A 14,962-nucleotide genomic window follows, 5' to 3' on the forward strand; every position below is an offset into this window, starting at 1 on the left:
TAAATCGTAATTATAATGATACGATATCAGTCATCTTCAGGACCAGCTATTCTAAAGGAATATACGTATAGTTCTACCCCGAAGTTCCATAACTGTCTTTTTAGTGTCACATCATGGAATTTACTCTCTCGTTTCACCGTGTCCTGTTGCATCTCCTATCTTTTATAATGGTGACATACCTGAACACTCATGGTGAGTAGTAGTATTATAACGATAATCACAATAGATGTACAAAACTAGTCGGATTCAGATTAACTTAATGTTAACAAATATAAGGGAGTGTTGTCTCAAATTAATATCTTAAATCGTGTTTGCATCTTTACAAGTGGTAGACACTTTTATTATGGTATTAGAACATCAGAAAAAGACAAATGGGAAGGAAATTTTCAAAAAACTTTTAATCATGAAATGTAAGGAACATCTCATATTATTTGGCAAATTTAAATTTAAAGTATATGTAAAAAAGCGCCCTCAATTTTCACACAAATGTACAGTTTATAGAAGAAAAAGATGAATAATTCGATATACACTGCAAAATTCAAGTGTTTAGATTCTAAACACTTTTTTGTAACACTTATGAAACGTGTCACAGTATTTATTTTCTAAACATGTCACAGTGTTTAGTTTCTATAACAGTCAACGCCGTGTTTAGAAACTAAACACTATAGTGTCCAGCTCAACTAAACACTATAGTGTTTAGTTTCTAAACATGGTGTTGACTGCTGTAGAAACTTAACATGTCACAGCATTTAGAAACTAAACACAGTGACATGTTTAATTACCTGTAACACTTAAGCGCTCCACAGACTACGAGGATTAGACGTACAATATTGTATGTAACATATCTACGTTATTTAATATATTGCCATTCTATTTCCAGTAATGTTTAAGTTCTAACGAATGTTTGATGACGAAAAATCGATAATATGTTACATATAATATCTAGTAGAAATATATTATCGATTTTACGTCATCAAACATTCGTTAGAACTTAAACATTACTGAAATAGAATAACAATATATTAAACAACGTAGATATGTTACATACAATATTGTACGTACAATAAAAAGTCTGAATACTGCTTTATACGACCAAAATAATATCGGCTCTTTTCAAAGCCATGCAGTACTAGTCTGCAGTCTACACCATTATGATCGATAAATCATTATTCAATTAATCGAATTGCTTTGTCAAAAAATTATGTCGGTATGGACACATCTAGATCTTTTATGTTAATTATGCATGCAGATGATTTTTTGTTTCATTTCCTTTCAGGTGTACATTCGTCCAATTCTCATCTCGAGTTACTGGATAAGTTATTCTTCAATGGCGGATACAACAAACTAGTACGCCCAGTCAAAGATGATTCTCTACCGGTCAATGTAACGCTACAACTCATTCTTACGGACATTACTGTGGTAGTAAGTATTGTTAATATATATACAAAGTTTATACCTGATCTTTCTAATTTCAAACTTTCTAGTTTCTAATGAAGTTTATGAATTTTCTCGAGTTTGGTTTGGGTGCATGGGAATCGAGGGCAATCACGTCTTTCGAGCTTTGCTCTTGTGATTGTCGTTTTCTCGACCTTTTGTTACTGTATATAATTATGATATGATGGTGAAATAAACTTGAACTTGAACTTGAACTTGATGTGCGGATGGGATTCTGAAAACCGACCCGATCTTAATCAACATTTAACACAAAAACCCCAAGAAACGTAATAGAAACTGTACTAACTAAATGATTTAGTTTTTTTAAATGATATCCAAAATTGTATTATTGTTTCCTTTTTTTTTTTTTTAGCATAGGATATGCGTAGCAGGCGGTCCTTGATTTTGCGGGTACTGAAAAGAGGGAGGGAGGGACGATCGAGATATTTGCATTGGTAGGGGCAATACAGTAGTAACAGAGTATAGGACCATGAAGGAAAGACTTAGAACACCAAAAGATTGGGGGAGACACCAGGGTTCCAGTGGCGACGGAGGCATTATAATATAGGAGGGTCAGGGAAGAGCATGTTTTGTTCCGGTTTTAATGGGATTTTTTGCGCGCGCGGTGCAGGTGAAAAATTTTAAGATTATTTTAGCTCCAATTTAATGTAGGTTTTGCTATTTGATAAGCCAGTGCGCGAGAAGTGCGCAAAAGTTTGCAATTTTACCTTATTTAGCCCTAAAACACTCTGCACGGTCGTTTGATGGCATTTAAAACTCTGTCATTTTGAAGTAAAGTTGAACAATGATGGCGCTGTTATTTTAAATCTTGTTTTTTAAATCGTGGTATGGTATGAGTACATCAGAAGAAAGACAAATGGGAAGGAAATTTTCAAAAAACTTTTAATCATGAAATGTAAAGAACATCTCATAATATTTGGCAAATTTAAATTTACAATATATGTAAATAGCGCCCTAAATTTTCACACAAATGTACAGTTTATAGAAGAAAAAGATGAATAATTTGATATAGATACGAAAATCTATGTTAAAAATAGCTAAAAATAGCTATTGGTATTGTCCGGTCTAGAATTGAACATTATGTAATGTTTTGTTAGATAAAGCAATAAAAGATAGGAGAATTGTATCCGAATAAATTTAGGCTGGAACATTCATCAACTTTGCAGAGAAGAAAACCACAAGGAGATCCTCGCTTTAGGAGGTTAAGACCTCACCCTAGCAGATAGGCGAAGTCTGCTTGTTTTCTGTATACAAGGGGCAGTCTTCAGTGAACGGCTCTTTTCAGAGCCACCAAACCTTTAAATTTAGCAGATAGGCGAAGTCTGCTTGTTTTCTGTAGACAAGGGGCAGTCTTCAGTGAACGGCTCTTTTCAGAGCCACCAAACCTTTAAAATTAGCAGATAGGCGAGGTCTGCTTGTTTTCTGTAGACAAGGGGCAGTTTTTAGTGAGCGGCTCTTTCCAGAGCCACCAAAATCTTTCAAATTAGCAGATAGGATATATCTGCTTGTTCTCTGTTGACAAGGGACAGTCTTCAGTGAACGATTTTTTTCAGAGCCATCAGTAGGCAAGGGGCGACCTACATGTATCATTCTTAGGTACTTCGTCCTGAAGAAGTCAGAGCTATTCCTGACGAAAGCTTGACATTTCTAAACTTGTCCGACGGCGAACTCGCTAAAAACCCACTAATTGTTACCTCACCCTAGATTGAGGTCACAACTCTTATCTTACCATGAAAATCCAGGAGGTTGCTCACTGGCTATGGAATGAGAGGTGGGCTAAGAAAATGTGGGTTGATTGGTTGCCACTTCCAGGTAGATGACGAAGAAGTAAACAGAGGAATGTTTACGGGCAAATGTGTGGAGAGCATGTTTTAGGCGAGTTACAATATGGGCGAGTTACCCCCCACAGAGTCAGGCTATTTTTAGATATTCCAATGGGTAACATGGGTAGTTACAGTAACACTATGAAGTCCCGGTGGCGAGTTACAGTAACACTATGAAGTCCCGGTGGCGAGTTACAGTAACACTATGAAGTCCTGGTGGCGAGTTACAGTAACACTATGAAGTCCTGGTGGCGAGGAGAACAGGTTATTGGCGAGTTAAAAAATAGGCGAGTTAGAAAAAGGCGAGTTAAAATGGCGAGTTACCCCCTGCAGTGTTTTCCAGAAAGTCCATGCGGCGAGTTAAAATGGCGAGTTACCCCCTGCAGTGTTTTCCGGAAAGTCCACGCGGCGAGTTGTGAATTTCCGGAAAGTCCATGTGGCGAGTTGTGAATTTCCGGAAAGTCCATGTGGCGAGTTGCGAATTTCCGGAAAGTCCATGTGGCGAGTTGTGAATTTCCGGAAAGTCCAAGATTTTGAACCAAAAATGCAGTTTTGGTCAAAATTCAAAAAATGATTATTTAAAAAAATTGATACCATTAATGTATTATTTGACTCATGTCCGTTCCATATTATACTTTATCATATAAATAGATATCAGCCTTGAATTTAAATACTGCAATCAATAGTTATTACAAATACCATTAATACTGTACAAATTTATGTGTTTTGACTTTGGCACATACAATTTGATTTTTTTTTTTTCTGTGTGTGCAGTATGTCCTAACTAGTTTTTGATGGTAAAAACAAAAGGATTTCAGTATCAGTAGAATGCACAGTGACCGCCACTGATGTTGATGAAAATGTATTTGTATGATTTTTTTATTTCAAGAGTAGTGAGATATGATTAGGTTTCTTTTATATTAGTGGTTGCTTGTTTATCACATTTTGTTTCGGATTTTATTTATACTAGAAGAAGAGGGCAGCCTATGCACAGACGAGAGTAGCACTGCCTCTATATCATTGCAAGCCCGAGAGATATATGATAAATGGAAACTGATTTTGGTCTAGCAGCTTTTAAAAAAAACAGTACTTAATACACTGTGACATTTTTGATTCACTGTTGGGACTTCATCATAGTGTTATTGTAACTCGCCACTGGGACTTCATAGTGTTGCTGTAACTCGCCACCAGGACTTCATAGTGTTACTGCAACTCGCCACTGGGACTTCATAGTGTTACTGTAACTCGCCACCGGGACTTCATAGTGTTACTGTAACTCGCCACTGGGACTTCATATAGTGTTACCCATGGGAATATCTAAAAATAGCCTGACTCTGTGGGGGGTAACTCGCCTTTACCTAACTCGCCCATATTGTAACTCGCCTGAAACATGCTCTCGGTGGCGAGTTACAGTAACACTATGATGAAGTCCCATTAGTGAGTTGATGGAATATTCATCGAGACTTTTATGTTTTGAATTGATAATTTGGTACGGCTAATGTTTGTGGATACATTGCCACCAAGAAAGTTAAAAAGGTGTGTGGTTTTAAAACAATTTTAGATATTTTAAATGCTTGGGAAAAGAAGATGAAACCAGCAAAGTTTTCTTGCACATGCATGCATGCAGACACATAGCTTATCTGGTTGTATAACAACCTTGACCATGCACAGCAGGAGCCCAGTGTGATATTTTCTGAAAATAACCATGTGTTTCTCAAACCACATGGGGTTACATTTAAACAACCTCTGAAGTATAATTATGGAACTAACATGAGTCAAAGAATACAAGTATCAATTTTTTTAAATAATCAGTTTTTGAATTTTGACCAAAACTGCATTTTTGGTTCAAAATCTTGGACTTTCCGGAAATTCACAACTCGCCACATGGACTTTCCGGAAATTCACAACTCGCCGCGTGGACTTTCCGGAAATTCACAACTCGCCATGTGGACCTTCTGGAAATTCACAACTCGCCGCGTAGACTTTCCGGAAATTCACAACTCGCCGCATGGACTTTCCGGAAATTCACAACTCGCCGCATGGACTTTCCGGAAATTCACAACTCGCCACATGGACTTTCCGGAAAACACTGCAGGGGGTAACTCGCCATTTTAACTCGCCTTTTTCTAACTCGCCTATTTTTTAACTCGCCAATAACCTGTTCTCAAATGTGTGTGAGATAAGACCGTATACAGAAGTATGCGAAATGGGGAACATAATGTCGCTGGAAAAATAACAGTTTATGTCGTTTTCACGTTCAAACCATTTTCATAATGGGCAAATCCCCAGAAATACAGGAATCCTCAAGAAAAGGAATTCGTACTGAACTCTCCAATGACAGGCTTAAATATTGGTCTTTCTGGTCTTGTATTTACTTTAAAATTTACCAAGTCGGTGAGGTTTTTTCTTACCTGTTTCAGTGTTGTAAAGCGTATACTAACTAACTTGATTATAACCATCATTGCTTTCGTCTGTGTAGGATGAAATGAACCATCAAGTTGAACTCAACGTCTGGATGAGGCAAGTAAGTGACTGTTAGATTCATAATACTAGTATTTAGTGATAGTTTCTGGTTATGGTGTCAACTTATTTTGACGGTCTGTTCTTGTATAAAAACCAATTTAGACAACAGATGGAGTTATGTGTCTTTGGTAATAAACAATTCATTCCATATTGGGAAAGGTTTGGCTGCCTAAATCTTGCCATTATATCACAATAAGAACATCACCGATCTACCGTTAGTTTTCGCACAAGTTGACGATGATAGAAATTTATATTTACGACGATGTCAACGACAATGATGATAATGATATTGACGACGACAGTAATAAAGACCCATGGTATCCGCGGGTACTCATGCTCGTCGGAAATATGGATGTATGGGGTGATTTCTGCAGAAGAACGTGATTCGCGAAAGACATAAAAAGCTACAAAAAGGGGGGTAATTATACCAATAGGGTGATCTTCATCTATGAATCAGCAACAGTGGGTAAAACAATTACCGGTAGGCGCTATATAAAAAGAATTACATTTTAATTACTAGTACCAATCCAAAATTTTTACCCGCCAGCAACAATTACCCGCCAAATTAGTTTAACTCCCGGGGTTTAGCTACAGCCGGATGAGACTGGTCATGCTGGTTGTGTTTTACGACGATTATATAAAATATAGATATAGGACAGATGGTGTAGATATAGTCATAAATTATGTTAAGATAGTCATGTATTACACAACAGAAAACAATGGGTAAAATTATCTATACAACAGTTAAAGCCATATTATAACATTTGCTGAGGAGAACGCCCTCAAAAAAAATTTAAATTCTGGTTTTTACACGAAATATTAGTCGAACACGTATGCACAGTACGTACACGGCGTGCGGGATACACATACACACACATCCCGAGGATCGTACCGTATTACAACCGCGGGAGTAACATGCATGGGCGCTAGTAGTAAATTCCAATTTTCTATGCTTTACCTTACTTGTTCGGCTCAATATTAAAAGGGGACATATCTGACAGTAAAAGCCAACATTTTATGGAAAATAAAATAATACTTATCTATTTTTACAGAAATGTTATAATATGGCTTTAACAGAAGAATTTAACCAACGTCGAGCAAATTATGTACGCACTATTAGGCTAACCAACTTAAGTAAATAATCTTTTAGTAACGAATTACGCAAAAAAGGTTGTGTTGGGTTAAATCATGGAGGTATATAAATATTTATATACCTCCATGGTTAAATGGTAAGAAAAAAGGGATCGTAAAATGTATGCAACGTTTATGCATTTAATAACCTTACCTAACAATGTTAGCTTATTATATTATATCATCCCAGGTTTGGAAGGACGAGTACCTAACATGGAATAAAATGAACTACGATGGCAAAGACAAAATCGTTATTCCATCTGAGATGATTTGGTTACCAGATATTATCCTCTACAACAGGTACGAATTATAACTAACTTGTCATTATTATTATTGAGAGTGTAGAGATTTATACGTGTTGGTAGTAGACATCAAAGAAAACTAGTACACAACACTCACATTATTTTTTTATCCGCATAATTTCAGAGTAACCATACTCCGTCATCAGCGGTGTAGTACTGGTGAATGACTGTATGATACTTGTTAACAATGTGCTTTTTTAACCTTTTGTCGGGTGTTTCTAAGCAGTCAAGTTAAGGCGTTCGACTATGGTGCGAACGGTTGCGGGTTCGAACCCTGGTGGTGCCTAGTACGCTCTCGTGGAAAAATTGAGTTAACTTGCAATTCCCCTAGAAAAGGAACTTACTGATAATTTGTCTCGTTGAACCCCGTACGAAACTCGGGGAGCCGATCCTGGTTGCGAAGGTTATTTGTGGAATGTCTAGGGTGTGCGCTCTTGAAGCAGCAAAGTCCCTGAATGTTGTTAAATGGTTTATGGAATGATGTGGGGCCGTAGTGGTCAGCGACAACCTGTAAAGTGTGCTGAGGCTTGTGGATCAACATCTAGGCGTTGTGCCTGTGCGTAGCGCACTATAAATCTCTGCTGCGCTTTTTCTTTTTCTTTTATTCCACTTAATATCAATACTTATAGACATGTGACTTTGTGTAACCTTCAGTGACAAGCATTTCCCGAATAGTATAATAATTATAAAGTTCCCTGACTGAATGTCTTTTCTGATATTTTGTACTTAAAAAAGCGTTGAAGATCCAGGAGATAATGCCGAGAAGTCAACACATGTTATGGTCTATTCAGATGGTACAATCCGATGGTCGCAACCAGCCACTCTTCGATTTGCCTGTCTCATGAGGTTAACTGCTTTCCCTTTCGATCAACAAGATTGTGGTCTTCGATTTGGTTCTTGGAGCTTTGACGGTTCCCTTATAGATCTCCATGTTGCTCAAAGAGATGGTGATGAAGCTTGGGACGTCAACTCGGAATATCACGAAAACGGAGAATGGCAACTAACGGCTGTTACGGCTTACCGTAAAGTGACAAATTACACTATTCCTGCTAATGCTTCAGACCCGACTGATTCTGAACTGTTTTTCTGGCCAGAGGTGTTTTTCAAAATGAAATTACAGCGAAAGTATAACTTTTACCTTTTCACGCTGTTGATTCCGTACTTTCTTATCTCTGGCTTGTCCAGTCTGGTATTTTTTCTTCAACCAGAATCGGGAGAAAAGATGAGTTTAGCGATCACGACATTGCTATCACTGGTAGTGTTTAATGAGTATGTGATGAACATTGTACCACCAAGTGCAGACTTTTTCCCATTGCTGTGTGAGTATAAACTATAGAACTATGCTGCAAATGGGCAAATATTACCAAAAGATGGGTCTAATATCAACAGTCTAAATTAATGGGGACAAATTGGGTGAATTTTAAGCAAAATTTATCCACATATTGGAATACATTGACATATCAAAATTTCGCTTTCTTTGGTGTGAAGTCCGAACCCTTCCCTACTTCTACAGCTCTCAACTTCCCCAACAATCAATGCTGGATGTTTCTAGTCTAGAGGCACAGATATTGGAACACATCTGTGCTAGGGGGTGCATCACAAAAAAATAAATAAATAAATAAACAAGTACCAACATTGATGGGGGGGATGGGGGGGGGGGGCATATTGAAGTACTCATGTACAAATGTAAATGTTCTAACAATTATGACCAGGATTGTAGATTGCTTTGTGTACGCTACTTACTTGGAGGTAGTAAAGTACAATGTTCTAGCGTTATTTTATAATTGATTATTTTTCGTTTTACAACTTTTCCACAGCGGAGTACTTTCTAATCATGATAATTTGGGTGGGCATGTGTGTTGTCCTTTCGGCGTGGGTTCTTCATATTTATCATCAAGATGCTGACTGTTCTCGAATGGGACCTTGGTTAAGAGTCATTATCTTCGCATTTCTAGCTCGTGCCGTAGGTATGTACGACGAACAAGAGAATGAGAAAAGAAATACTTTCTCATTTGACGAACTGTTTTCCGGCAATGAAGAACTCGACGAAGCTCAAGGACAATTTTCGCTAGAAAACGGACCACGTCGTATGGTAAATCCCACCGATGATGAAAACACGAATACTACCGTAGGATTCTCTGGATCTTACAGATTGGAAGTTGAGGTATATAAAATCAGGAAATACTTACTGGCACAGAAGGACGAGGAGAAGAAAAAAGAAGTTCAAGAAGCAGCTTTGACGGAATGGAGAAATGCTGCAAAAATTGTGGACCGTTTTTTCTTTTGGGTTTATTCACTTTGTAATATTGGCCTAGCGTTATTTTTTACGCTGAAGTCGCTGGACAGTTCTGGGAAAAACATAGAAGATGAATATTGAAAATAGCTAGGGTATTCAAATTAAGATCTATTATCCATGCGAGCAGATATTTCTTCCAAACGCTTTTTAAAAGTGTAGAATACCCTGTTTAATCAAATTGTAGACTCTCATTCATCTGGGTATGTTGAAATTAAGATTTAATTTAAATCTGGTCAACCAGACATAGGCTACCTATTTTTTGACGGATGAACCGACGTTGAATTGCGACTGTCTTGAGATTCTTGACAGGCTTGCATCCACATAACCATGATAACGATATCATCTGGATGGTGCATGGTGCTATACCGGGAAAAGTTGACAAAGCAATATACATATACCGTATATAGGTTAGAAATAAACGGTCAGCGGTTATGGAGAGCAAGACTGTCAAGACTCTTACATAGGAGAAACCGCCCAACCTCTGCACAATCGCATGTTACATCATCGCAGAGACAGCTCATGTGGAAACGACTCAGCGGTTTTCTCACATCTGAAAGCCAGTGGACACCATTTTGACACCAAGATGTCCGAAATTTAGATCGCGAGCAGCGTTGCGCTACCCCTGGTGAGCAACCATCCCCCAAATCAGACGTCATTGGCCCATGCCTTGAAACAAATCCCAAAAGATTCTGGGGTTACATCAAATCTCTTAGGAAGGAATCACTTGGGATACCTCCATTAACTGTTAATAACAGGACTTATTCATCCGATAAAGGCATTGCTGAAGCCTTAAACCAACAGTTCACTTCAGTCTTTACACAAGAGAAGATGGACAATATACCAAGTAAAGGCGCCTCACCATTTACTGACATTTCAAATTTGCATGTTGAACTACATGGTGTTGTTAAGCAACTTCAGCAGCTTAACTGTAATAAAGCAAGCGGACCTGACAACATACCCTCAAGATTTTTAAGAGATTATGCTTCAGAACTTGGACCCATGCTCCAGTTCATATTCCAACAATCATATGATAGCGGTACACTACCTTCTGACTGGAAAAGAGCACTGGTAACTGGCATTTACAAGAAAGGGAGCAAGTCATCGCCCGAGAACTACCGTCCAGTTAGTCTTACTAGCATAGCCTGCAAACTGATGGAACACATCGTGTTATCACATACTGCAAAACATCTCGCCAAGAACCACATCATTGTCGATGAGCAGCATGGATTCAGGGAAAAAATGTCCTGTGAAACCCAGTTGATCCAGGCTACGCAGGACTGGTCAGAAGTGTTGAATAGAGGAGGGCAGACAGACGTCTTGCTTCTTGACTTTAGCAAGGCGTTCGATAAGGTGCCCCATAAACGTCTTGCATCCAAGCTAACTTACTATGGCATAAGAGGAAAGACACTCAATTGGATTCAGGATTTTCTGGGGGGACGTGAGCAATGTGTCACCATCAATGGCACCCACTCCAAGTGGTCACCGGTAATTTCAGGAGTTCCACAAGGCTCAGTCCTAGGCCCAACCCTCTTTCTTCTGTACATTAATGACATCGTAACCAACATCAACTCAACTCTCCGTCTATTCGCGGATGACAGTATCCTGTATCGTGAAATCCAGAGCACTGAAGACCAAGACACTCTCCAAGATGATTTGAACAAAGTCTTCCAGTGGGCTGACCAGTGGCAGATGAGCTTTAACGCTACTAAATGCGAGACTCTTACCATCACCCGCAAGACCAAACCACTGAATCACATCTATCAGGTAGACGGTCACAGCATTGTTAAGTCATCGAAGCACAAATATCTTGGAGTTACAATTAACAAACATCTTGACTGGAAGGATCACGTCCTAAACATCACATCTAGTGCCCGTAGCACCCTGGGTGTATTGCGACGGAATTTGTCATCTTGCCCGATACATGTTAAGACCAAGGCTTACCAGACTCTAGTGCGACCAAAAATGGAATTTGCTTCAGCTGCATGGAACCCGTATTCTTGTGAGCAGGTGAATGCTTTGGAGTCTGTCCAGCGTCAAGCTGCTAGGTTTGTTTATAACAATTACGAGCGAACCGCAAGTGTGACCAGTATGCTACAACGCCTTGAATGGGATTCCCTTGCCACCAGACGACTACTCAACCAGGGCACCATGTTTTTCAAAATCCACCATGGACTTGTGAACCTCCCCTTCCCGACTGTAGTTATACCATCACTTCGTCTGGGAAGAGCAAACAATACCCTGAGTTACCAACCCATTCAGTCGAGAGTAAACACATACAGATACTCCTTCTTTGTTCGCACCATCCCAATCTGGAACAGACTACCACAACCAGTCATTGCAGCAACAACAGTCAGCCAATTCCAGACCCTGGCACTACCAGCCCTCAGGGATATGGCTACTACACCAACCCACCAATCCTTGTAACCTGCCGGTCTTCGGTTTTTACTTGCACGTTGTAAATTTATGAGCACCTTCTGACACGTATGCACAGCACAATCCTCCTAGGACAAGCCTAGCTTACTGAAGGAGTGAATCAACTCAAGAAACCGTGAAGAAGGCGTCCGGACCAAACTTTCACACGGCTGGGACAGGCGTCAATCATAATGGACATTCCTTTATTGTCATCAACACCGGAAGTGTCCGGTACTGGAGACTGAAGGCTTCAGTCGCAAGGTCGGTTCGTCCGTCAAAAAATAGGTAGCCTTTGTCTGGTTGACCACATTTAAATTTAATCTTAACCCTGTTTAATGAACTTACCGAGGAGCTGTTATTTGACGTTGGCATCAACCCCGTAGCCTATTATTATTTTTGAATTTTGACCAACTTAAAGAAATATTCAGCAAAATTGTTGGAAAATGCTCAATTGTAGAGAAATCGTTTTCACCATTTTGGGTGAAAATGGTCTAAATTGAAAAAAAAAATGCGGTCTTACATAATTATATCTAGTTTTAATAATTAATAAGAAAATTTTTTTCTGATGAATTATTATTTTATGCCGTCCAAAAATATTTTTGATCAAATCATGTTTTTTTAAATAATTTTCTTCGAAACTGGGCACTTCCACATAAATCTGACAGTTGAACTCGTTAAGTTTTTTCTATTAAAATATGTATACTTTAATATACTCTATACCTACAATTAAGTAGTAATGAGACCAACAATTTGTCAAAATTCCAGGGTTTGTTTGTTTGTTTGTTTACCCAGGTTGGTCCGTGAGGAACACATGCTAATCCACGGAAAACCATGGACCGTTCCAAGCTCATACAAATGCACAAGCCTGAATAGCCAGTGTAGGCTAATATATGCATGCTGGCCTTGATACCAACCTTAAAATTAAACAGGTTGTTTGAAATAATAACCAGCCTTTTTAGTGGGAGGGTAAAGCCATATCTCCATTTGTCACTTTTTGGTCCCATTTTCAGTCATTTTAATGATACTATACCCTTTGCCGTGCCACCTTACGACTGAGAATTTTCTGTGGGAAGGGGCATTACACCACTGAAACAATCTGTCTAAATATTTCGAGCATCTGGTTATTCAGTTCATCTGTTAAACAGGGTTCTTTAAAGTTGTTGCTATTGTTATTATAATTATAAATGGAACCCCAAAGTCAATTGTAGGATAGGCTTTTACGACGAGAGTTTGTAACAATTAAATTAGTAAGCTTTTAGCGGGTTCGCCATAGGACAAGTTTAGAACTGTCAAGCTTTCGCCAGGCGTAGCTCTGACTTCTTCAGGACAAAGTACCTAAGTATAAGACATGTAGGCCGCCCATGCTTACTGATGGCTCCGAAAAGAGCCGTTCACAGAATACTGCCCCTTGTGAACACCAAACAAGCAGACATCGCATATCTGCTAATGTAAAACTTTTGGTGGCTCTGAAAAGAGCCATTCACTGAAGACCCCCCCCCCTTGTCAATAGAGAAAATAAGATAAACGATGGGTCTGAAAAGAGCCGTTCATTAAAGATTGCCCCGTGTCAACAGAGAACAAACATCAAATTTCCCTCATTCTTCAAGCTCTGTCCTCTAGCGGGGGCTAATTTATAGTTTAAGCTTCATGGATGTATACATATTTCGCGGTTAGTGGTTCTTTGTTGCCCTGTGGGGAATCTAGTTGAATATCTAAATTTAGCGGTTAGTGGGTTTTTAACATGTAATGTTTCCTCAGGTTATCAAGTCGTGCCCTCTTTGCAGAAAACAATTGATACGATATCGTATGTTGCAAACGGCTGCATTCAATTTCGATACAATTACATTTCAAGACACAACTGGATTATCAATATTCTTGAAAAGGAAATTAAAAAATACAATGTGTGATATCTAACGTGAAAAGATCATACCGGGTGTCCTGATCACGAATGACGATGATGAAATTGAATTCGCAAACATCTTTCAAGACATTCAAGCGGAAAAAAACCTGGATATTTCTCAATGATCACAAAATGAAGTGTTTCACTTTGGAAGTAACTTGTCCTTTCGATACTTTCATTGAGGAGAGTTACAACACAATGTTCCAAAAGTGTACTCCCCTATGTAACTTGCTCAAATTGTGAGGATTTGATTGCAAAATCCTTGTCTTCGTGATTGCATCACTGGGCCATGTATATATACATCATCGTTTCCGAAGTGGGTTGAAGAAACTTGGCTTCCTCAAAAGTGTTGCCAAGGCCGTTGCCAAGTATGCCTCTGTCAGTGCTATGACTGGAACCAACATCATTTGGAGATTGCTCATGAAAGTCAATTAATTCTGCCTGGTTTGTATATTTATTCATATAATGATTTATACTGCCGCTTCGGTGGCCCAAATGTATTTGTTCATTATTGAATAAAAATTTCGTATATGTATTACTGTATTATTATTATTAACAAGCAGACTTCGCCAACCTGCTGATGCAACTGCAGAGAGTTTGCAATTAAGTTGCCTTGTCCAGTACCTCTTTGTGTGATTATTAAATGAATAGGCTAACCTTGCCTCAAAAGTAACTTTATTTTTCTGGAACAAAATGGACATGAATGATTAGAATGTATAGGTGTGAATATATGTATGTATGTGGGGTACATGTATGTATGTATTTGTAAACCAATATAAGTGTGGACATTTTTCTATAATATATGATATAACCATGTGAGGACAGTAAAAAATGTAAAGACAATTTTGATGTCCTCACATTTCTATGGTGTCAAGGTCACTGCGGCGTTGCTGTTTTTTATTGATACCGGGCCCAGTATCAATAAAAATCATCAAGGCCGCAGGGCCGACAGGGCCCAGGTCGGAGGCTCCCATACGATGACTAAACACTTCAAGTGAGTTCCAATATAGAAGGGCCCCGCAGGGCAAGAAAGCCCAGTGACCTTGACACCATAGAATATATATATCCTACTTTTTTAAAACTTTAACCCCATAATTTCCCTCATTCTTCCAGCCATACT

General features: G+C 38.7%; 1 protein-coding gene across 1 annotated transcript; it reads left to right on the forward strand.

Annotated features, from left to right (window-relative positions):
• The first annotated feature begins 5,769 nt into the window (after positions 1–5,769).
• On the forward strand, positions 5,770–9,630 carry LOC140158224 (neuronal acetylcholine receptor subunit alpha-9-like). The gene is made up of 4 exons (XM_072181343.1): positions 5,770–5,802; positions 7,123–7,232; positions 7,970–8,553; positions 9,052–9,630. The coding sequence occupies exons 1-4, from the start codon at positions 5,794–5,796 to the stop codon at positions 9,609–9,611; spliced, it is 1,263 nt and encodes a 420-aa protein (XP_072037444.1). The 5' UTR covers positions 5,770–5,793; the 3' UTR covers positions 9,612–9,630.
• Positions 9,631–14,962: the final 5,332 nt, after the last annotated feature.

This window comes from Amphiura filiformis, chromosome 8, assembly GCF_039555335.1.
Source record: "Amphiura filiformis chromosome 8, Afil_fr2py, whole genome shotgun sequence".
In the NCBI taxonomy this organism is placed as follows: Eukaryota; Metazoa; Echinodermata; class Ophiuroidea; order Amphilepidida; family Amphiuridae; genus Amphiura; species Amphiura filiformis.